We start from the raw sequence: 23,164 nt of genomic DNA, 5'->3' as shown, positions 1-23,164 counted from the left end.
CCACAGAATGGTTTGGTACCTCGCTACATCTCAGACCTCTTACAAGTTTACACCCCTCACGGTCCCTTAGATCTGCTGATCAACTTCGGCTGGTCGCTCCAAAAACCAGGTTCAAAACCAGGTGGCGACCGCGCTTTTTCAGCTGCAGCCCCTAAACGGTGGAATGAGCTACACCTCCACAGGTCACATTGGCCCCGACCCTCAAATCTTTTAAATCTCGTCTTAAAACTCACTTGTATTCCCTGGCTTTTAACCCAAAATGAGAACTGTGTGATCGTATGTTGATTTATGTGTATATGTGTTTTTGTGTGTTACCTCTTGTTCAGCACTTTGTAAACCTTTGTTTTTTAAATGTGCTATAATAAATAAAATGGATTGGATTGGATTGTTTGGTCCACTTTTGGTGCACACCCGAGTGCGATTTCTGCCTTCACATCTTGAGATGTTCCGATACCAGTATGCCGCCGATACTGCCTCAAATGCTGGTATCGGTATCATAAAGTACTGGAGTTTATGCACAAATCCAATACCACGTAATGTAGAAAATCTACGAGTAGTTAATTCATGTTTTTTTGCCGTTATGACTGACTGTCAAACTGGATAATCATTCATTGTTTGCGTTTGTTCATGTTTCACGAAAGGTTTAACCCGAGCTAGGCTGACAACAATGATAGCAATCATATCACATCCATACAGGGATAGTAGTATACGGTTGTTAAAGGAACACAGCAATTTATTGGGACTTCAGCTTATTCCCTGTACCCCCCAGAGTTAGACAAGTCCATACATACCCTTCTCATCTCAGTGCGTGTCGTAACTCTGTCTGACACTCCCACCGCTAGCCTAGCTTAGCACAGATCCTGGAGGTAACCAGCTCCATCTAGCCTAGCTTAGCACAGATCCTGGAGGTAACCGGCTCCATCTAGCCTAGCTTAGCACAGATCCTGGAGGTAACCGGCTCCATCTAGCCTAGCTTAGCACAGATCCTGGAGGTAACCGGCTCCATCTAGCCTAGCTTAGCACAGATCCTGGAGGTAACCAGCTCCATCTAGCCTAGCTTAGCACAGATCCTGGAGGTAACCGGCTCCATCTAGCCTAGCTTAGCACAGATCCTGGAGGTAACCGGCTCCATCTAGCCTAGCTTAGCACAGATCCTGGAGGTAACCGGCTCCATCTAGCCTAGCTTAGCACAGATCCTGGAGGTAACAGGCTCCATCTAGCCTACTGCTCCCAATAAGTGACAAAATAACACCAACATTTTCCTATTTACATGTTGTGATTTGTATAGTCACAGCGTGCACAAATAACAAGGTCACATGACACACAGCCATCTTCTAACTGTATACATACTGGGAACTATATTCTCAGAAGGCGAAGCACTGCTACTTCTGCTACTTGGGGCGGAGTGATTTGCTCGCAGCACCTGAGAAGCCCCGTGGAGAGTTCGCTCAGAGTTGGAGTAAAAATAACTCCGCCCAAGTAACAATGCTTCGCCTGAAAAATATGACACACTGGTATCACTCGGTATCGGCCGATACGAAAGTTCAGGCATCGGAATCAGGAAGCAAATCAGGAAGCAAATAATGGTAACGGATCAACAAACAAACTGTAGTGTGATTTAACAAACTAAATGAGGATGGAGTGAAAGCCCCCTAGAGTATGAGTGGACTGTACCTCTCCCCACGCGGCAGCAGGAGGCTCCACCGGTGGGTAGTGTTTGGGCAGATCCCAGGCCACCTCCCTCATGAACCACTTGAAGTTCTTGCAGTTGAGGCGGTTCCTCAGCTCCTTCTGGGCCGCCATGTCGCCCGCCGACAGGTGGCGGTACTCGGGCCGGCGCTGGTAGACGTACTCGGCGTATTCATCCATCCACACCTCCGCCACACGCTTCAGGTTCTGAAATCAGAGTGAAAGAGTCTTGGTCAAAGCTAAAGTTTTCATTCCAACGAAACTACAAACAAGTAATTCTTCGCAGTAGGCCTGTAACAGTTGTCAACTTTTTTTGCATGAATTTGCATCTATGAGAAAGCCCTCTCACATTACACTCATTAAATCCATTGGCAATATAAATATATTGATCAGTGCAGCTTTAAGTTGTTGTTTACGAGGATTGGAAGTTAAGTTTTGGAAATGCTTCACGCGACACCGCGCGCAGGCCTTTGTAGATGGCGTGCGCGCTACGAGCATGCACGGAGACGTTTACGCTCAACGCATTGTTAGTTGCCGTATTCTCCCAAACACCAGAGGACATAGAGACAAAATAATCTGTAAATACGAAAGAAGTAGTAGAGAAGAAGAAGAGAGCGGAAGCGAAGCATTTATCTGTTTATCGGTGTTTTAAGCCCCCAACGTCTCCTTGGAAGGCACTAGGATTAGGCAATGGTTAGGGTTATGTGCCTTGAAGTCGACGGTGGCAGCGCTGCCTGGAAGGAGACATTGGGGGCGTAAAACACCATTAAGCCATTAATCTACTCTAAAGCCTCCTCATCATAGGCGGCAAATCCGCTTTGCGCCGGCCGTTCCATTTGATTTCCTACGGGGAAGAACGGTGGCGCCCAACTATGAGCTGCGCTACCCCCGGCGTCACTTAGACCTAGTTGCCGCTGATCGGGCATGGGTCTGGGTGTCCTCCCCCATTCCTCCATTCGGATACACTTTTGTGCACCAATTGACGGTGGAAATACCTTTATTTAGCCCGTGTGAAGAAGAAAAACACAGATGACAATTCAAAATATATCAAACATATCATGGAAAGTATGTTGTTGTGTGTCATTGGGCATTTTTAAGTGGGTATATGGAAATCCTGGAGCTTTCTTAGTGGGTATACCTGCGTATCACGTAGACTACACCACTGCAACGCAGCGACCATAAACCTCGCTACAGGAGGTGACAAGTTGGAGCTCAGTGCTAATCCACTCCTTCAAACCACCACTGATTTTGAGTTTGACGGCTTCCTGCTAGAGCAGGGCCTGCTGTCTCTCGGTCTCTGTTGGTTTTTCTCCGTGCTGCCTTGCAGGTCCACGGGCGGTGCCAAATCAGCGCCAACTGGGAGCCCCTGGCCAGTCTCCCAGGAGTCCTTAAGATCTGGCTGTGAACGCGCTCAGTCTCGCTCTTCATCCAGCCGGCACCACGCTTCTGTTTAGTTGGCCTCGGCCTGGTTAATAGTTTTTCATTCTTCATTACTTCAGTGTAACTTTCTTGTGTATTTAGTTCTTTCTTGTTACTTCATTATGAGTTCTTGTTATATTCAGTAAATAAATGTTAAACCTTTTAGTTTCTTGTATCTCTTGTCTTTTGTCATGGCTCATGAGCCAGGTCATGGCAAAGTGATTCTCGTTGGAGAACATCTTGTAGGAAATCCAGCTAAAGTCATTATACTCTTGTTAGAAATATGTCGTGCCAGAGGGGTCAAACTCAACTTTACTAAAGGCCACACTGTAAAATGAGAATTACATCAAGGGCCAGACATTGACATGCTTGTATTTAATCGAAAGGGAAATATTTTTGACTGTATTATTGCATTACTCGTATAGCCCTTTCACATGCAATTTGGTCAACATTAAGCCCTAATAAGTCAGCAAAAAAGTTCCTTAGCCATCATAAAGTTCAGCAAATAAAGTAAAATATTGCTTTCTGATTACAAATTAAAAGTAGGCCACCACACAGCCGACTCACAACAAACGATTTCAAAGCCTGAATATAGATCTAAATCTAAAAGTCGGCGAATCTGCCAAACTCGACTTTGAGTCAAACTCGACTTTGAGTTCCGCCTAAGTGCAGTTTGAAAACAATTTCCAGTCTTTCTGGTTTGGCGCGCAACTAGGCGGGCCAAAATTTATTGTGAACCTATGATTGATATGCGGGCGGGATCAAAATGTGCAAGACCTCGACTTTGAGACATACGTGTTATGTGGTATTAATGCCAATCATCGAAGATGCTAAATTAGCTTTTTCTCACCGTGTCACACAGTAAAAAAAAAAAAAAAAAAAAAAAACTCCTCTGACTTGAAAGTCGGTTTGTGGACATCATGTCTTCATTGAAACACAGAGTACAGTGAGACATCATCCGTGCATCCTGCCACGCTCGATGCTTTGACTCATCTGACATGACAAAAATGATCAAAGACACTCAGTAGAAAGGCGGCCAGTCATCAGACAGGACCTGTCATCTTGTCCCAGAAGAGGAGAGATGGAAAAAAAACACAAGCAACTTGTCTCTAGTCATGAAAGCAGATAGAACACTGAACTCAATTATGTGCTACTTTACAGGTTGGCTTCATGAAAGACAAAGTCTTTTTCTTTACTCTCACCACACACCGATCAGACCGAGAACTTACTGTACCTTTCATTTTGAACTGAATGAATGAACACCACAAGTCTGGTTTGGCAGGCCACAGAACCTAATTTATACAAATTCCCTAATTTTTTCCCCACGAACAGCATATACAGAATGTCTTCCTGCAATACTGGGAAATGTGTTTAACATTCTGTGTGTTAGTTAATGTTGAAAATTGAAAGCCATGAAAATGTGGTGTCCGTTTCAATATTAAAATTTTGCTCAGTGTAAGCATCGTATATAGTTGTTTAAATGAAGTGTTGGAGGAAGCAGATAAAGATTCTGTTAGGATAGTCTCGCATTAAAAGACCTTCTTCCACAACGCTGCGGAGGAAGGTCTGGCGAGTCCACACAGCACTCTGGGATGGGAGAAAAACGTACTCTGGTTTATTGGTGATTGGTTTCTTTAAACCAATCACAATCGTCATGGGCAGCGCTAAGCGCCTTACGGAACAACGGTGCCTCTGCAAAATAGCCTCGGGAAGGAATTTGTTTTGGTGGAACGTGTACGTTCAAAAGTAGTTTTAGTCGTGCAACAGAAAACTCAGATTGGACAGATAGTCTAGCTAGCTGTCTGGATTTAAATAAAGTGAAGAATATGAAGCAGGGTTGTCTCTTGTTGTTTTAACATACGAACTCCGGACAATGCACAACAAATCAAGTCCAAAAACTGTCCAATGTTTCCCTTTTTTTTTACACATGTAACTCACAAGAGGAGATTGTCTGCATAACACGCATTCTCACTTCCCGTTTACGTGAGGGGTGGCACCTGGGTGGGAGGTCGGGGAGCCGGTTCCTAATTTGGTTCTTAAGAATTGAATAATTTTTTTTTAACATTTTCTATACAGAAACAATTTCATGTTGCAGCAGTTTTGACCGTAATGATAATAGAAGCGCGGGGCATAACGTGGAGAATTTGAAAAAAGCAATATTGTGTAAGCATCACAAACTCGCTCGCTGTGAATTCTCACACTCTGGGCTCCATCTGACATTACACAGACTTTGTCCTCTGGAGCTGGCAGGGTACAGACCGTTTGAAGTACGATCCAACTGATTTGGACATTTGCCTTTTCACATACTGCTCCGCCGGGTAATGTCTAGTTGAGTTCAAGTTTGCAGTGCATGAGTGAAAGGGGCTTTAGTTCCACTCCATTTTAACACTGAGCCACCTGCAGATGTGGTGTTAAGGCTTTTGACAAGACCACTTCTTAGTGCCAAGGAACTGTGTGAACTGTGCAAAATATGTGCGTAAAAGACAGATCATTTTAACTTCAGGAAATATTGTAGGTTAACAAAATGAGAAGAAAAGTCCAGATAGAAATATCCCGAAACCTTCCTCATAGTGTATCATTTGCCTGTTATTGTGGCCTACATACAGTACACAATGCGAGCGAATAACAGCTGTCCCAAAATGTTTGCTGGCCTGGGAGCTGATTCTGTGCATTTGCATTTTGATGATAAGTACCTTTAGGCTTTTTATCACAACTGCACTTTTTTATGGCTCTTCTTTAATCTGTAACTGTCTTTTTATGACTGCATTTATATTGTGTCACAAGGTTTCTTCAACGAGAGCAACTTGGACTTAACTGCAAAAACTCAGATTACAGGCAGCTGCGTGGAATTAAAAAAAAAAAAAAAAAAAAAACAAGCAAGTGACTGAAACTGTAAGCGATGATGACTGCAGGGCAGACAGCTTCTTCAACAGGCTCTTTAAGCGCAGACAATTGCAGACATGAAAGATTTACACCAGAGCAACGGGAAATCCATCCATCTGAAGCCTTTGAGGTGTGAAGGAGTAAAAAAAAAGAAAAAAACACGGAGTCTGTCGGCCTCTGAGATACGGACGCACGTCTGAGAATACAGATGGTCACAGCCTTGGAGGTACGGATGGTGAAATGAATGAAAATACAGGTTCAGCGAGCCTCCCAGGGAAGTAGAACTACAAATCCTCCGGCCTTTGGAAGTACAGATGTAAAGAAAAACACCCTCCAGCCACACACACACACACACACACACACACACACACACACACACACACACACACACACACACACACACACACACACACACACACACACACACACACACACACTCAGAGTCTCTGTAGCATAGATCACAGCCTGCAGCGAAACTTTCTCTCTCCAGTTGAAGTGAAATGGAGTTCAGTGGTTCCATCTCCCTCCATGCTGACTCGTCCTCCCTCTACCCTTGGGTGAGGATCATGCTATTTTGGCTATATGGGGCTGCTCAATGTTGGATTTGACATAGAACTACCCGTGTTCTCCCACTACGTTAACATACAGAATATTATAATCTATAATATATCAACATGTAATGCTGTACATAAAAATGTGCAAAGAAAGAAGCTTTTAATACATTTGTTCAAAGCGCGTGAATAAATCCAGTCCCCCCAATGACAGGAATTTAAACTTTTAACTGAAAATCTAAAGTGTGGGTGCGCTTTGAAAGAGTAAGATGATCCAAAGTAAGATGCAAGTTGTGTGTAATCTCTAATGGCGGACAAGGCTTCCCTTGGTCGACAAGACGTAAACAAGCTTTTGATTGGTCAGAATGGTCTCCCAGAGCATCATGGGGAAAAAACAAAATCGGCGCGTAGCATCAAAGCTAGCAGCGATAAACGACCGAAAATTCCTAAATTACGGACATGGAGTGTATCATTCTCGGCTGTAACAGTTTAGGAGTTATTGCAAAGAGACCCCGCAAAACAATGGTGTTTTTTATCGTATATGACATGCTCGGGCTTAAGTGGCCCAGTCCGACTATGTTTTGAATGATTTGCGGTGGCAAGGCTAGTCTTTACCTACTATGGTCTTTACGCACACACAGTGCTCGTAAATCATTCTTCCGGTTCACGCACATATCAATTTTTAGACGTAACGTGATATGATCCACTAGTCTCGTTAGCAGTATCGATAAGCTCGGACTTTATTGATTTCCGGCTTTTGAGGAATTTGGAACCAGCTGCTAAAAAGGAGAAATCCGGCCGATTTTGACCTGTTGCAGGAAATGGTAAACAACTGAATTCCCACGGGACTTCAGCACGAGACTAGAGCTAGCCTTCAGTAACGCTATTACTGTGCAAGCCACAAGCATCATTTGGACCGTTTCCGTGTAGTTACATAGTCATTGATATGGTCATAACCACTACACAGTGCTCAATTACCTATTTTTGAGGGGGAAATAAACTTCCAAGTTTTCGTCGCAAAGGCATGACCTCCGTGATCGACTCTTCTGGGCTTTCGGTGAAGCGACCGATGGAAAAAGAGGAAGGTTACCGTACTAACTTTGAATTTGAAATGGTTTCTTCACAATGTCTAAGTTGAAAACGTAAGGGCCCTGTTCATGTTGCACAGACATTTTAATTGCATTCTGTGTCTGTAAAGAGGCACAAAGGCACTCTTTAGAACATGCCCCCACAACTGGCATTTTAGCTAACTGGGAGCTTTCTCTCGAGACCCATCCCTGTTGGGGACACCCCTTATTTTTACTCAAGATATACGGTATAATTATCTTGGCTACAGTCTCATCCATTCCTAACAAATGCCAGACAAAAGCACCAGTCAGCTAAAGCAGAAGGCCCATTTTTTAAAGAAGGAGAAGGACACACGGGGGCTAATGGTCAGACCGGCGAGGCAAAAACTGAGGCCAAGAGGTTTAATTACATATTCAGCCAAGCCAAACAGAGCCAGGTGTCCGACTGAGGCGGAGTCATTCATAATAAATCAAGTTCAGCTAAAGGCCAGAGGAACATTTATTTTTAAAGAATTCTCATTCTGTGTCTAAGGATTCAAGCTCATATTATAGGATAATAATAATAATAATATATTATTGGAGAACTGTAGGTTGTATATTACAGACAATAGGGTTTGATTCAGTCACAGTTTGGTCGGCAATTTGGGTGTGTATGTAGTAGGGCTGCAAAATACATTGTTTTTTTTTTAATCATCATCGTGATATAAATAAATAAATACACATTGCGAAAGGCTCTTTTTCAATAAAAGAATCTTGGAAAGGATTGCCTTTCATTTGTTTTAAATTAAACAAGAAGTTTGTTGTATTTTAGCAGAATACTGAAAGCAGCAGAACTGAGTACACTTTAATATCCGTTTATTTATTGCACGCGATATCATTATCGCGATATTCAACAAAGTTATTGGACATCACGTAGTTTCCTCGTGTCGTGCAGCCCTAGTAGCTAGCGTAGCCTCGTGGCGCTAGCCTGCAGCAGGTATGCCGGGCCTTTAGTCCACTCAAATAGATCCCCCCATTTTCTAACTTGTAGTCTTCCGCCCCAACCAACGCTGACGCAAGTCAAATAACTCGAGGCAAGGTATCAGACTTGGTACAGCTCCCTCTGGAGACACAAAGGGCTCAAATATGCAGTACTATAAAAGTTGGTGATATCTGATGCTGAGGATTCTGCAACCACTAATGCGAATTAGAAGCGTTTCCATTAACTGGTTAAGAGCGAATAAACTAGACTACGCAAGGCATAGTTTCGTCACAAGTTGCCGTCACTAATGGTGGAAGACTGCAAACCGGTTTGCTAAATCAAAGAGTTTAGAAGCTACGTTCTTTGGCTAAGTGGAGAGAGGTAGTATCGTGCAAGTTGGCCACACACATCAGTGGTTAAAGTACTTCGCAATACCGCTACCTGACTTTTAGGCAGTAACAGAGGCTTTTCCCATATTGTTATCTCTATTGGAAAATCTCTACATTTGACCGCGATATGTTTGAACAGAAACATAAAACATTTTCCTTTTGTTTCGGAGACTCACCCTGGCCAGGCTGACTCCACCAGGAACTTTGTAGGGGACGTACTTCCTGTAGATGTGTCCCACCCTGGAGCAAGGGATGTCCTCCATCCGACCACCACACATCCACACCTGCAGAGAGACACACACACACACACACACACACACACACACACACACACACACACACACACACACACAGATAAACACCATATCAGGTCAAAGCAATGGGAAGGTAAGAAAGTAAAGATAAGGGAAATATGGAAGAAGTGGGAGGATGACAGCATGTGTGTACAGGCTGGCAGGGTTTGCTGACTGGGTCGTGCATCCTATGAGAGAAGGATGAAAGGACGGAGAGTAGAGACGTACAGCACAGACTCATGACTAGAACTGGATATACTAAGAGCTTGTTAGCTTAGGTAAAAGCTTGAAGTCCAGATTAAATGTTTTTTTAACCCATCTAGATCACATGCCCGGTCTTTTTTTGCACCTATTCAGCAATATATGCCAAAAAAAAAAAAAAACTACATAAAAAAATCAAAACATGATTTCTTCCTGTAAAAAAAAAAAGTACAATAAGTGCTTATGTTAGCTAGTACGAACCACATTTCAACCAATAATATCATGACATCCACCTGTCAATCAATCTGCAACTGCTAGCAGCACAGAGCTGTGAGCTACATCCATACTACAGATTCATTAGCTAGCTAGCAAACAACAGCAGTGACAGAGTGGTTGCGAATGAGATGGTCTCGCATTGCCAGACCTTCCTCCACAGCGCTGCGGAGGAAGGTCTGGCTAGTCCATGCAGCATCCCAGGATGGGAGATGTGCTCTGGTTTATTGCCATTTCTTTAAACCAATCACAATCGTCTTGCGATTGATGGATGGATGGATGGATGGAACGTGATTTATCTGCATGTACTGCCGGCACCGCAGCATCTTTCGCCGTCTTCCTGATCTAACAGAATCAACAGGTGAGGGGACAGTCCTCAGTATCACGCTAAACTCTGAGCCCGCCCAATTTTTAGCGATGCAATCAAATGCGAAGGATTTGATTGCACACCTCAAATATATACGGTTTCACTAGGAAATACGTCACAGTACAGAAGCAAGTAACACTGGGACTTGTATTTACAGGTTTTTCATGGAGAGTGCAGGTCGGAGTTCGGGGTCCTTCTGATAGACAGGGGAAGAACAGTAAGTAAATACTGAGAGTATAATGTTGCTCTTTACTTGGGCTGGGACGATATGCTTCGGTCCCGATTTGATTCTTTCACGATACATGGGCGCCGATTGGATATGTATCGCGATTTTCATTTATTGCGATTCTAGAAGTAATGCGATTCGATTGTATCAAGTATTGTGATTTTCTTTTCCTTCTTTAACAAAAAAAGTTGATTAATACACTTCTAGAGACAATACATCATGAGACATTTCTAAAAATCTGATTGTTTTCTAAGAAAAATGTAACTCGTTGTCGTCAAACTGTGCAATATGTCACTTCTATTCATCCATACCTTACTCCTCTGTATATCTGTGTTTATATACTGTCTGTTTATATAAGGGTGTTTTTTTTGTGTAAATATGTTTAGAAAATGCAATTTCCCCCAAACATTTTGTGTCTTTGTGGGTTTTAGCGTCTTTGTGTAGTAGTGTTGTGTCCCTTTTTGGTCCTTTTTGTTTTCTTTGGGGTTGTTTTGGGTCTCTGTGGTCATTTGGCATCTCTTGGTTGTCGCTTTGTGTCTCTTTGTGGTGGTTTTGAGTCTTTTTCTCCATCGTTTTGTTATTATCACCATATCTGTGTCTAAAATGTCGGAAAAGCTAGAGCAGATAATACAGTAAATAACACTCAAAAAGCTTAAAGACAAAACTTAAAGCTTAAAAAGTCCAAATACAATCATCAGATCAGAGAAAAGTCTTTTACTTACATTAATTATTTCGGTATAGGTGCTGCACCTAAACCTGATAATGGCGGCGAAAACCCTGCATACGATTTCCGATTGTTTTTTCGTACCCTTACTCTCTCCCTGACTGATGCACTTTCCTTTAGGACTTGATGATGTCCAGTCACTTTGTTGTTATTCTGCATCACTGCCCCTTCCTGATCCTCCAGAGTGGACATCAGCTGGCTGCTATTTCAATTCAATTACTCCTTGTCAGGTTTGTTGCACCACTCCGGCTTGGACAAACGGAATCGGGGGAAATAAAAGATTGAATCCACCCTCTACGCATCTCGCTGAAGGTAAAGGTCGGACCTGCTGCTCCATCGTCTTGATCCCGGACTCAGAAACACTTGAGCTTAATGACGGGGGCGCCTCACTGCGGGAGGGATCAAGAGCTGGACTTCAGCGCGGTCAGATGCAATTGAAAGTCTTATCACTCGCCTCGACCACACAAGCCTCTACAATCTGCTCACCTCAAACTAGGGCTTGCAACATTAATCCAATTTTTATCCAAATCGCTATATGGACCAGTGCAATATCCAAATTGCAGGGTGGGGAGCAATATTTGTTAAAAGGGAAAACATGTGTCAATCCATTCGGAATACAGTATTGTAGGGCTGGGCGATATGAAGAAAATCAGATATCATGATGTTGTGATACCTTGATGTCGATATTGCGAAGATAATGTAGGATTGAAAACCAGGAAAAGACCACACTTTGTATATTTCGATTTTATGATATCCAAAATCTAAGACGTTATCTAGTCTCACGATATCGATATAATATTGATATATTGCCCAGCCCTACGCTGCAGAGACGTCCCGGCCTGGTACAGATCCTTGCAAAAATCCCACTATAATTATTTAAATGTTTATATTTTTCAATGTAAATGAAAATAATGGTAAAACTATGATAATCTCCTCCAATATCGTGAATCATATCGCAATCGCAATATCAGTCAAAATAATCACAATTAGATATTTTCCTCATATCGTGCAGCCCTACCTCAAACTATGAAGACTAAAAACACCATGGCACAGATTGTCACTTCCATCTCTTTTGAAAAATAAGTTTTTATTTATCCATTTTTCATAAAAAGTAACAAATTAAGAAAGAAAAAACACAGCTCAACTGGTATCAGATTTAGCTGAGGTGCTGGAACTACAGACTAGAAAACTTAATGGGGAAAAAAAGCATCCACACACTCAGGCTATGTTCACACTTGGCATCTATTTTGCCAAGTAAGAGTTGACTAGGGCACTTTAATAATAAATAAAAAAGCCGGCAGGGTTTTTGTTCCAAAAAGCAGCCGAGAGCGTCTTTTGTTACAGCTACTGTAAATATTAATGGACAAATCATCCGGTTCGGCGAAGTGCTGCAAATGCCGTAAACCTGCTTCATATGTGAATTCCAGCAGGGGGAGACTCCTTAAACCTGCTTTATATCTGAAGTCCAGCAGGGGGAGACTCCTTAAACCTGCTTTATATCTGAATTCCAGCAGGGGGAGACTCCTTAAACCTGCTTTATATCTGAAGTCCAGCAGGGGGAGACTCCTTAAACCTGCTTTATATCTGAAGTCCAGCAGGGGGAGACTCCTTAAACCTGCTTTATATCTGAAGTCCAGCAGGGGGAGACTCCTTAAACTTGCTTTATATCTGAAGTCCAGCAGGGGGAGACTCCTTAAACCTGCTTTATATCTGAAGTCCAGCAGGGGGAGACACCTTAAACCTGCTTTATATCTGAATTCCAGCAGGGGGAGACACCTTAAACTTGCTTTATATCTGACTACCAGCAGGGGGAGACTCCTTAAACCTGCATTATATCTGACTTCCTGCAGGGGGAGACTCCTTAAACCTGCATTATATCTGACTTCCTGCAGGGGGAGACTCCTTAAACCTGCATTATATCTGACTTCCAGCAGGGGGAGACTCCTTAAACCTGCATTATATCTGACTACCAGCAGGGGGAGACTCCTTAAACCTGCATTATATCTGACTTCCAGCAGGGGGAGACTCCTTAAACCTGCATTATATCTGACTACCAGCAGGGGGAGACTCCTTAAACCTGCATTATATCTGACTTCCAGCAGGGGGAGACTCCTTAAACCTGCATTATATCTGACTTCCAGCAGGGGGAGACTCCTTAAACCTGCATTATATCTGACTACCAGCAGGGGGAGACTCCTTAAACCTGCATTATATCTGACTACCAGCAGGGGGAGACTCCTTAAACCTGCATTATATCTGACTACCAGCAGGGGGAGACTCCTTAAACCTGCATTATATCTGACTACCAGCAGGGGGAGACTCCTTAAACCCGCAATATATCTGACTTCCTACAGGGGGCGACACGTGCGGTTGCTAAAAGGAGTTTGGTTTCTGAGAAAAAGTCTATGAGAAAGTGACCCACTTCTCACTTGATTTATTACCTCAGTAAACATTTTCATAAATGAGTTTATGGTCTCAATCGCTAGTTTTAAGTCTTCTGCAACATAGAATGATGTTAATTTTTTTAATTATGTCCTTGTTGATTTTAAAATCGGCGATAAAGCAGGGGGTGTTTTAGGGCGTGGCTATGATGTGATTGCCAGTGAAAGTGTATAACATAATGTGGCTCCTCCCTCACTCCTCCCTCTAGTCTAAACTCGTCACATCTCCACAAACCAATGGGTGACGTCACACATGCTCTGTCCATTAATATTATACATTCTATGGAGCGGTGCTAACGTTAGATAAAACAAAGCAAGTTCCCCCAACTGTCATACCCTGTACAGCAGGGGTGTCAAACTCAGTTTCCCAGAGGGCCACGCTGGAAAATGAGAATCACACCAAGGGCCAGACACATAGAGATTATTGATATGTGTTTATTTAAGAGAAAAAGTCAAATATTTTGACTGTATTATTCCATGTCTCCTATACTGTAGTCTTCTCAACTTACATTTTGGGCCTCATAAAGTTGGAAAAATTACCGAAAAAAAAGCAGCAAAATTGTCTTAAAAAGTGACAAAAACATTGTAAAAAGCATCAAAAACTTCCGAAAAAGTGGCAAAACATTGAGCAAAGCATCCAAATCATTAAAACAAAGTGCCTAAAGCATTGAAAAAAAGCGCATAAACTGCCCAAAAAAAGGTGTCAAATGTGTCCAAAAATGCACCAAAAATGCACCAAAAATAAAATAAAAGCACCAAAAAACTAGGCGGGCCAAAATTTATTGTGAACCTAAATTGAAATGCGGGCCAGAACAAAACCTGCGAGGGGCCGGATTTGGCCCGCGGGCCTCAAGTTTGTAATATTTTGTTAATATTAAGTAGCAGCAAAGGGCTGCTCGATTCTGAAAAAAAATAATCATAATCACAATTATTTTGGTCATTATTGAAATCGCGATTATTTAACACAATTACTCATTGTTTTTCCGGAGAAGATGTATTCATTGAACTTAAAAAAAAAAGCAGTTAAACAAACCAACAGCGAAAACAGGTCATACCTTCATACTTTTCCTGTTTCAACTTTGTTTTAGTTTTTCATTCATTCAGAACAAAAAACAAAATAAGAGTCAGTTGTTAGTTAGTTAATCGTTAGGGACCAAAAATCGTAATGGCAATTTAAAATTGATGGATTGCCTTGGAAGGTGTGTTTAACACAAATATGTCAGATCAAATCAAACTGGCCAGCAGTGGCCTTTGTGCTTAATTGAGTGAGACGTCAAAAGCCCTTACTCATTCAGACCAGAATTCAATTATTGTGACGGGCCGTCCTGTCCAGAGCCCGCTGACAAAGGCAGCAGGGCGGGGGGGTGTGGGGGAGGTAACGAGGTCTTAACATGCTGGCCAAGTCACAAGCAGTTATGGCTACGCAACGGAATAATTCATATTGAAGCAGCAGACAAAAGCATAATCTAATATGCTGTTCGGAGTATGATTAATGTGGAGAGTGAGTATGTTTAGCTCAAATGACTGAAACAAGAGTTGAAACCGTAATGAGGAAAGTCTCATGGGCTTTTCTGTAGCTGCTCACTTACTGAGCTGTGGGTGAACAAATTAAACATTAGGAGGAAACATATGGAACACACGCTCTTCTGCATTCAAACCCAACTCAACGTCATAACATCGATGCTTTTAGATGAAACTCACGCCGACTTCACGCCAAACGAATTTTCAAGCGATTCCACTGTCGCGGACTAATGTCCGATATCAGAATGAACCCCTGAAAGTTGCTAGAGTCGGGGTCTCCCGTCGTCTCCATCGTTGGGCGTGAGGTCATACAACTCAGTCCCAGTCAGTCTGTTTCCCGTCTGGACTTTCCGACAAAATCAAACGTGTTTGATATTATCCTGAGTTTTAAGTCTTGGCAGTGAAGGTAAATCGTGTGAATGGGTGTGTTCTACCCAGCACCAAACAGGAAGCGGCAAACAGGTAGAGCAAGTGGTGTTTAAGGTTGCTATGGCGCTAAAGAGGGAAAGTTGCCGAATTTTTTTACCCTTCTGAAGACCCTTCTGCCTTTATTGGATAGGAAAGCTGAGATAGGAAAAGGGAGAGAGAGGGGGAAGGACTTGAACCCTGGGCCTTCTGCGTCGAGGAATAAACCTCTGCATATGTGCGCCCACTCTACCAACTGAGCTAACCGGCCACTGGAATTTAAAAAAAATTGACTGTGCCAATAGAAAATGTGTATTGGGCTATACAATTTGTTTAAAATGAAATCAATTGAAACTAATAATGATTGCAATGTTTTATTTAGCAGAATTACATTGTGTTCTTCTATCCTATCCAATATTTCCAAGCAGATTTTCTATGCTGTATTCCAATTACTGGTCCCCCCTGTGCCACCCCACTTAAAAAATCCTAAAAATCGCTATGGGCAGTGCACTGTATGGTGCCGGCGTGTTTCATTTTTCTCACCTTGAAGGAGATCTCGTACTGCTCTCCTCCCCAGATCTCCAGACCCGTGTCATATCCTCCCAGCTCCCAGAACCACTTCCTGTCCACGGCGAACAGTCCACCTGCCATCACTGGAGACCTGCAGGACACACACAAACACACTGTCACACACAAGTAGAGACAAAGGGTAACAATGCCCCCAATAATCAAAATAGGGCTTAAGTAACTTTTTTTGGACAATCTTTTCAACGCTTTTATTACCTTTTATTTTTTTTTTTTTTTTTACATTTTTGTCACTTTTTTTTAACAAAGTTTTTGTTGCCTTTTGACATTTTTGTCACTTTTTTAAAATACATGCAGATATGTCCCAGGACCTACCTAGATAGTTGGATACCTTCCTCCACAGCGCTGCGGAGGAGGGTCTGGCTAGTCCACACAGCCTTCCGGTATGGGACAAATATGTGCTCTGGTTAATTGCCATTTCTTTAAACCAATCACAATTGTCCTGGGCGGATGCCAACAGAAATAGTGATTAGTGGTCAAACAGTGAGCCTCTGTTCCAAACCAGACAAACACTCTTGATTTAAAATGGTAATGCAGCGACCCTGAGTCACCGCTCACACTGCTGCTGCTCTGTTGCTTAGCAACTACTTTGTTTAGCTGGTGTTCAGGGACTGCTTTTTGGGTGACAGGATGTTTTTCTGGAAGCCATTTCAATTGACTTTATTCATATAAAAATGATATATATATATATATATATATATATATATATATATATATATATATATATATATACACACACACACACACACACATATATACATATATAGGGCTGTCAATCAATTCAAATTTTGAATCGCAATTAATCGCTGGCGGCCGTTGAGACTGCAACACAACCCCGCAGATTCCAAACCAAAATGGTTCACAAGTGTGAACAAAGCCAGAGCAGGGGGAATGAGAGGGGGAAAACGCCAGAGCAGGGGAATGAGAGGGGGGAACGCCAGAGCAGGGGGAATGAAAGGGGGAAATGCAAGAGGAGGGGGAATGAGAGGGGGAAATGCAAGAGGAGGGGGAATGAGAGGGGGAAATGCCAGAGCAGGGGGAATGAGAGGGGGAAATGCCAGAGCAGGGGGAATGAGAGGGGGAAATGCAAGAGGAGGGGGAATGAGAGGGGGAAACGCCAGAGCAGGGGGAATGAGAGGGGGAAATGCCAGAGCAGGGGGAATGAGAGGGGGAAATGCCAGAGCAGGGGGCATGAGAGGGGGAAACGTAGCAGAAGATATTGATATGATAATGATAATTTATCGCTTTTCAATGGAATCATATCGCGATTAATCATATATCGAGATATCGTGACGTAGAATTACGTTAATAATTGATTGATAAATTGATAATAACAAGCACGTTCTAACTCTACAACATCTGTTGTGAAACATTTTGAGGGGATATCATATGTAGAACGGTAGATTTGTTTTAAAATCACACTGTTTTTGTGCATACACGTAAACATAGTCAGTATATACTGTAGCTGAAAAAGAAAATGCTCATCGTAAAAAAAATCCCTATAATATCGTCACAACAATATGGATGTATGTATATGATGTATGTCGCCCAGCCCTAATATATATATATATATATATACACATTATATTCTGTGCAACTATATTACATATTCTTAAGTAAAAACAAAAAGTAGCTTAACAGTGCCAAATGTTCTGACAAAACAACTCAAGAAAAGATTTATATCTTATGTCTGGAAAAAAGGTATTTCTGTCTGGTTAGATTTGTACTCTTCCTCACTTTTCTTTGGATGAGAAGTTCTTGATTTAAACCATCGTTTTGCTGCTTGTGTTTTGACAACATTTGCCCGGAGCGGGTATAAGTTTCCAAAATCCCTGCTGGTCTTCCTTTAGTCACTGTTCTTTGGTAAGCGTCTAACTGAAACTGAAGGTAGAAAAAATAAAAGATTGAACTCATGTGCGCCATGGATTTTCCGACCAACAATTTAGATTTAATTAGAAAAGCTCCATTTGATATTGTCCATTTCAGTCCATTGACCTTAGAGGAGAAAGAGCGTCGGGGGCCTGAGCTTATTGCTGAATGAAACATTGAAGCCAAAAGGAGGGATGAGAGAGAGAGAGAAAGAGAGAGAGACGAAGAGAAAGAAAAGAAAGACTGAGAGGTGACGGCATTGACAAGAGACAGGGATGGAAGCATGAGAATGGGAATAAAATCATACTCTCTCTCACACACACACACACACACACACACACACACACACACACACACACACACACACACCTATAATATGGATTTTTTCCATCCCGGCGTGCCTCATTCTCCGCTGCGGCAATGTCAATCAGAATGAAAATGAAAATCTTTGCGACTCAAATTGGATTTGCACTGATGAAGGTCATTTCATTGGACAAGAAGAGCAGACTAATTCACGAAATGAGGATTGATTCTGATTGTTCTGCAGCCCATTTCTTCTCCTTTGGTCTCTTATCTCCCTGCAGCACAGCCGCGCTCGCCTGATGATACCTACTGTATTTCCCAGGACGCCCAAAGAGTCATTGGCATCCAGACACGGAGAAATGTTGTCTGACTAATCCCTCAAGGCTCACAAATGGAGTGCCTGGCATCACACACAGAGCTATTATGGCCTTACAAATAACTAAATGTGTCTCTGGGGTACAGTTTATTTATTCCGGCATTCACAAACTTAAAGGTTACCTGCCGTCAAAAACGCTGCTTGTCGAGGAAGGACACTGGGGTGGAAAGTTATCGCTTGGGCTGCCATTTTACAGTTTAAACCAAAAATGCACAAAATGTGTCACAGTTTATTTCCTGTTGCAGTCCAAGGAAACACTGTGGACTGCAACCAAGGGAATTATTATAGTGAAAGTAGACTCAAATTCGCGGAGCTAGCGCTAAGTATCTGGAATCGTAGAGACATGAGTATAAGGTGCTTGTGCATCACCATCAACAAAGACCCGACTAATTGATGATGCCATTTGATGTCAACTATTTTCGTAGTTTCGTGGTCTATCACCAACATAGGTGGTGATAGACAGATGGTTTATCCAATCAGCTAACCAGGATTTTCGCCCCTTTCCAAAAATTTCTCCAATGGAAAGTTCCCAGATGGATATGCCGAGCAAATGCAAAGCGATCCATCTGGCGGAGTCAGGTTATCACAATTAACCCAAGGTGACAAAATGGAAGAACTTATTCCATCCAACCAAAAGTCCATCCATCCATCCATCCATCTTCGTCCGCTTATCCGGTATCGGGTCGCGGGGGTAGCAGCTCCAGCAGGGGACCCCAAACTTCCCTTTCCCGAGCTACATTAACCAGCTCCGACTGGGGGATTCCGAGGCGTTCCCAGGCAAAGTACCTTGGTGTCTTGTTCGTGAGTGAGGGGACAATGGAGCGGGAGATTGGTCGGAGAATCGGCGGGTGCGGTATTACATTCAATTTATCGCACCGTTGTGACGAAAAGAGAGCTGAGCCAGAAGGCAAAGCTCTCGATCTACCGGTCAGTTTTCATTCCTACCCATGAAGGCTGGGTCATGGCTGGGAAGGCTAGGTCATGACCGAAAGAACGAGATCCAGGGTGCAAGCGGCCGAAATGGGTTTCCTCAGGAGGGTGGCTGGCGTCTCCCTTAGAGATATGGTGAGAAGTTCAGTCATCCGTGAGGAGCTCGGAGTAGAGCCGCTGCTCCTTCACGTTGAAAGGAGCCAGTTGAGGTGGTTCAAGGATGCCCCCTGGGCGCCTCCCTAGGGAGGTGTTCCAGGCACGTCCAGCTGGGAGGAGGCCTCGGGGAAGACCCAGGACTAGGTGGAGGGATTATATCTCCAACCAAAAGTTCAAAATCAAAACTTTTGGCATTCAGCGTGATAAATGAGAACACGATAATCAGAATAAAATCCTCGCTCGATGGTGTTTTAAGCCCCCAATGGTGACATCAAGGCAGCGCTGCGCCGTCGGCTTTAAGGCACCTAACCCTAACCCCCTAACCGTCTACTTCAAGGCACCTAACCCTAACAACCCTGACCTCCTAACCGTTGACTTCAAGGCACCTAACCCTAACAACCCTGACCTAACTGTCTACTTCAAGGCACCTAACCCTGACCCCCTAACCGTCTACTTCAAGGCACCTAACCCAAACAACTCTGACCTCCTAACCGTTGACTTCACGGCACCTAACCCTAACAACCCTGACCTCCTAACCGTCGACTTCAAGGCACCTAACCCTGACCCCCTAACCGTTTACTTCAAGGCACCTAACCCTAACAACCCTGACCCCCTAACAGTCTACTTCAAGGCACCTAACCCAAACAACCCTGACCTCCTAACCGTCGACTTCACGGCACCTAACCCTAACAACCCTGACCTCCTAACCTTCGACTTCAAGGCACCTAACCTAACAACCCTGACCTCCTAACCGTCGACTTCAAGGCACCTAACCCTAAAAACCCTGACCTCCTAACCGTCGACTTCAAGGCACCTAACCCTGACCCCCTAAACCTCTACTTCAAGGCACCTAACCCAAACAACCCTGACCTCCTAACAGTCTACTTCAAGGCACCTAACCCTAACCCTTGCTTAATCCTAGTGCCTATCCTAGACGTTGGGGGCTTAAAACACCAAACACGAGAAATCCTCCTGCAAATATCAAACATGTGATAGAATAACTCACTCGAAGGGTTCACTGGAGTCGTCCTTCTGCAGCTCCGGAGGGATGGGTATCCGTTTGTAGTACATCTCCCAGTCAAAAGCCCCTCGCATGGCGTCCCCCGCCTGCGTCTCGTAGCCAAAGTTGTCGTGGTCGATCACGTCGATCATCGGACACACGATGGTTTTCCTGTTCTGGGCGATTCGGTCTGAGGGACACAGGAGGAGAACGGTTAATGGCAACAGATGGCGTAGAGAAGTCGTTCCAAAAAGCTTTTTTTTTTTTTTTTTTTTTTTTTTGGGGGGGGGGGGCCTTTATTCTTATTCTTTATTTATAAAGGACAACACACATTAATCAACATTTCTGTAAATGTGCCAGTGTTAAAAAGTCTACTCGGGACTCGTCTTCACAGACTGCAGCTTGGAGCAGTTCTTCGGCCAAAGCACGATGTTCCCTTCTCAGTTTCATTTCAAGTTTTTTTAAGAGTCCTGGAGAGGCACAGGAAAAGACTTGAGAAAAGTTAAAGGAACATGGCGACTTATTGGGACTTTGTCTTATTCCCCGTATCCCCCAGATAAGTCCATACACTCTTCTCATTCCGCGCGTGTCGTTCCTCTATCTGACGCACCCACCGCTAGCCTAGCTTAGCACAGATCCTGGAGGTAACCAGCTCCATCTAGCCTAGCTTAGCACAGATCATGGAGGTAACCGGCTCCATCTAGCCTAGCTGAGCACAGATCCTGGAGGTAACCGGCTCCATCTAGCCTAGCTTAGCACAGGTCCTGGAGGTAACCGGCTCCAACTAGCCTAGCTGCGCACAGATCCTGGAGGTAACCGGCTCCAACTAGCCTAGCTTAGCACAGATCCCGGAGGTAACCGGCTCCAACTAGCCTAGCTTAGCACAGATCCTGGAGGTAACCGGCTCCATCTAGCCTAGCTTAGCACAGATCCTGGAGGTAACCGGCTCCATCTAGCCTAGCTTAGCACAGATCCTGGAGGTAACCGGCTCCATCTAGCCTACTGCTCCCAATAAGTGACAAAATAACACCAGGATGTTCCTATTTACATGTTGTGATTTGTATAGTCACAGCGTGTACTAATAACAAAGTCACATGACACACAGCCATCTTCTAACCGTATACATACTGGGGACTATATTCTCAGAAGGCGAAGCACTGCTACTTCTGCTACTTGGGGGGAGGGATTTGCTCGCAGCACCTGAGAAGCCCATATCACTTTTTTGGGGATTCTGGGTGTTATGTTGGGTCTCTGGTGCTTCCACAGGCATACAAACTTTGAAAAACCCCATCCATGCTGTTTTGAGTGAGATACGGTTTCTGAATGTGTCCTGCCTTCAGTCTTTGGGTGAGCTGGTCCAAATCGGCACGGCTTTCTACGTCGAAACGAGGGGGCTAACGATTTATGCTAGCGCTAGCATGCTGGTTCTCAATGGCACTGCTACAACACACACAAATTCCCCCTAATCTAAAAAATAAATTACAAACTACTTTCATGTCCCTGTTCTGCAGGTTTTCCACGCAAAGTTAGAAGTGCGCCCTCGTTTAGAAGAAGTCTCCCGGCTAATCTTGCCTTGTACAGGTCGAAGTTGGAGAAACAGCTAGCTAGCTCAGGTAGTCCTTACCTAGCTACTGAACATGTGCAACTGACCACAGAGATGTTACAGCAGTGAGATGTCTCACTCTGTAGCTAAAACAGAGACCTGAACACAGGGTGAAAAGAGGAGCTGCAGCTAAGAGCAGTACAACTAAAATATGGTGTTTTTTGAAAATTAAACCATGTAAACCTATTCTGGTACAACCTCAAATTACAATTATGAACCTGAAAATGAGCATAATATGAGCACTTTAAGACAAAAGTATCTGAAACCGGAAAGTTTATTTTAATTGTTTCTATCGTATCCTTTTAAATCAAGTCAGATTTTGTTTTGCATTCCTGACCGCCAGGCTGGGAAGCACTGAGTGTCTTATATGCTTGGTTGATGGGTGCGGGTGATGTGCGTTTAGTTGCTCACCCAGCAGTGGAGGCAGCCAGTTGACGTTGGCCTCACAGTGGGAGTCCAGGAAGGTGATGACTTCTCCTTTAGCGGCGCCGGCTCCCAGCAGACGAGTCCTGATCAGCCCCTCCCTCTTCTTGGTCCTCAGGATGCGAACCTTCGGCAAGCGCATCATGTACTCCTCCAGCGCTGCCTTCAGGTGCTCTGTACAGAGACGGAGACAGAGACGGACGTAATCCAAATGGTGAAGGCACCCGCGTATTATAGAGGGTATTGACGTCACCGAAAGCGCACAACAGGTTCAAACCCCTTATCATTGCACGGGGGAAATTTGTTTGGAACTCTTTATATTCTAACATTCACTGGGAATCAACATGGCTTCTACCGTATAGATCTGTTATCCCCAATAAAATGAATTTAAAATACTGCAAAATATTTATCCCACAAACAAATTTGTTTCAAGATTTGCGGCTGTGGATAATAAATGTGAATTTTGTAAAATTGAAGAAGAAACTATTATATCTAATATACATCTATTC

General features: G+C 43.5%; 1 protein-coding gene across 1 annotated transcript in view; it reads right to left on the bottom strand.

The window, feature by feature from the left end:
- LOC114566651 (polypeptide N-acetylgalactosaminyltransferase 10) overlaps positions 1-23,164 on the bottom strand; it is a 113,584-nt gene that overhangs the window by 4,392 nt on the left and 86,028 nt on the right. Inside the window, exons 5-9 of the mRNA XM_028595292.1 lie at positions 22,644-22,829; positions 20,636-20,819; positions 15,954-16,071; positions 9,136-9,243; positions 1,675-1,896 (exon numbers count right to left, since the gene is read on the bottom strand). Of these exons, the coding sequence (XP_028451093.1) occupies positions 1,675-1,896; positions 9,136-9,243; positions 15,954-16,071; positions 20,636-20,819; positions 22,644-22,829 (818 nt within the window). The remainder of the gene's footprint in view (positions 1-1,674; positions 1,897-9,135; positions 9,244-15,953; positions 16,072-20,635; positions 20,820-22,643; positions 22,830-23,164) is intronic.

This window comes from Perca flavescens, chromosome 13 (assembly GCF_004354835.1).
Source record: "Perca flavescens isolate YP-PL-M2 chromosome 13, PFLA_1.0, whole genome shotgun sequence".
In the NCBI taxonomy this organism is placed as follows: Eukaryota; Metazoa; Chordata; class Actinopteri; order Perciformes; family Percidae; genus Perca; species Perca flavescens.
This window is presented reverse-complemented; position numbering and strand designations above follow the sequence as displayed.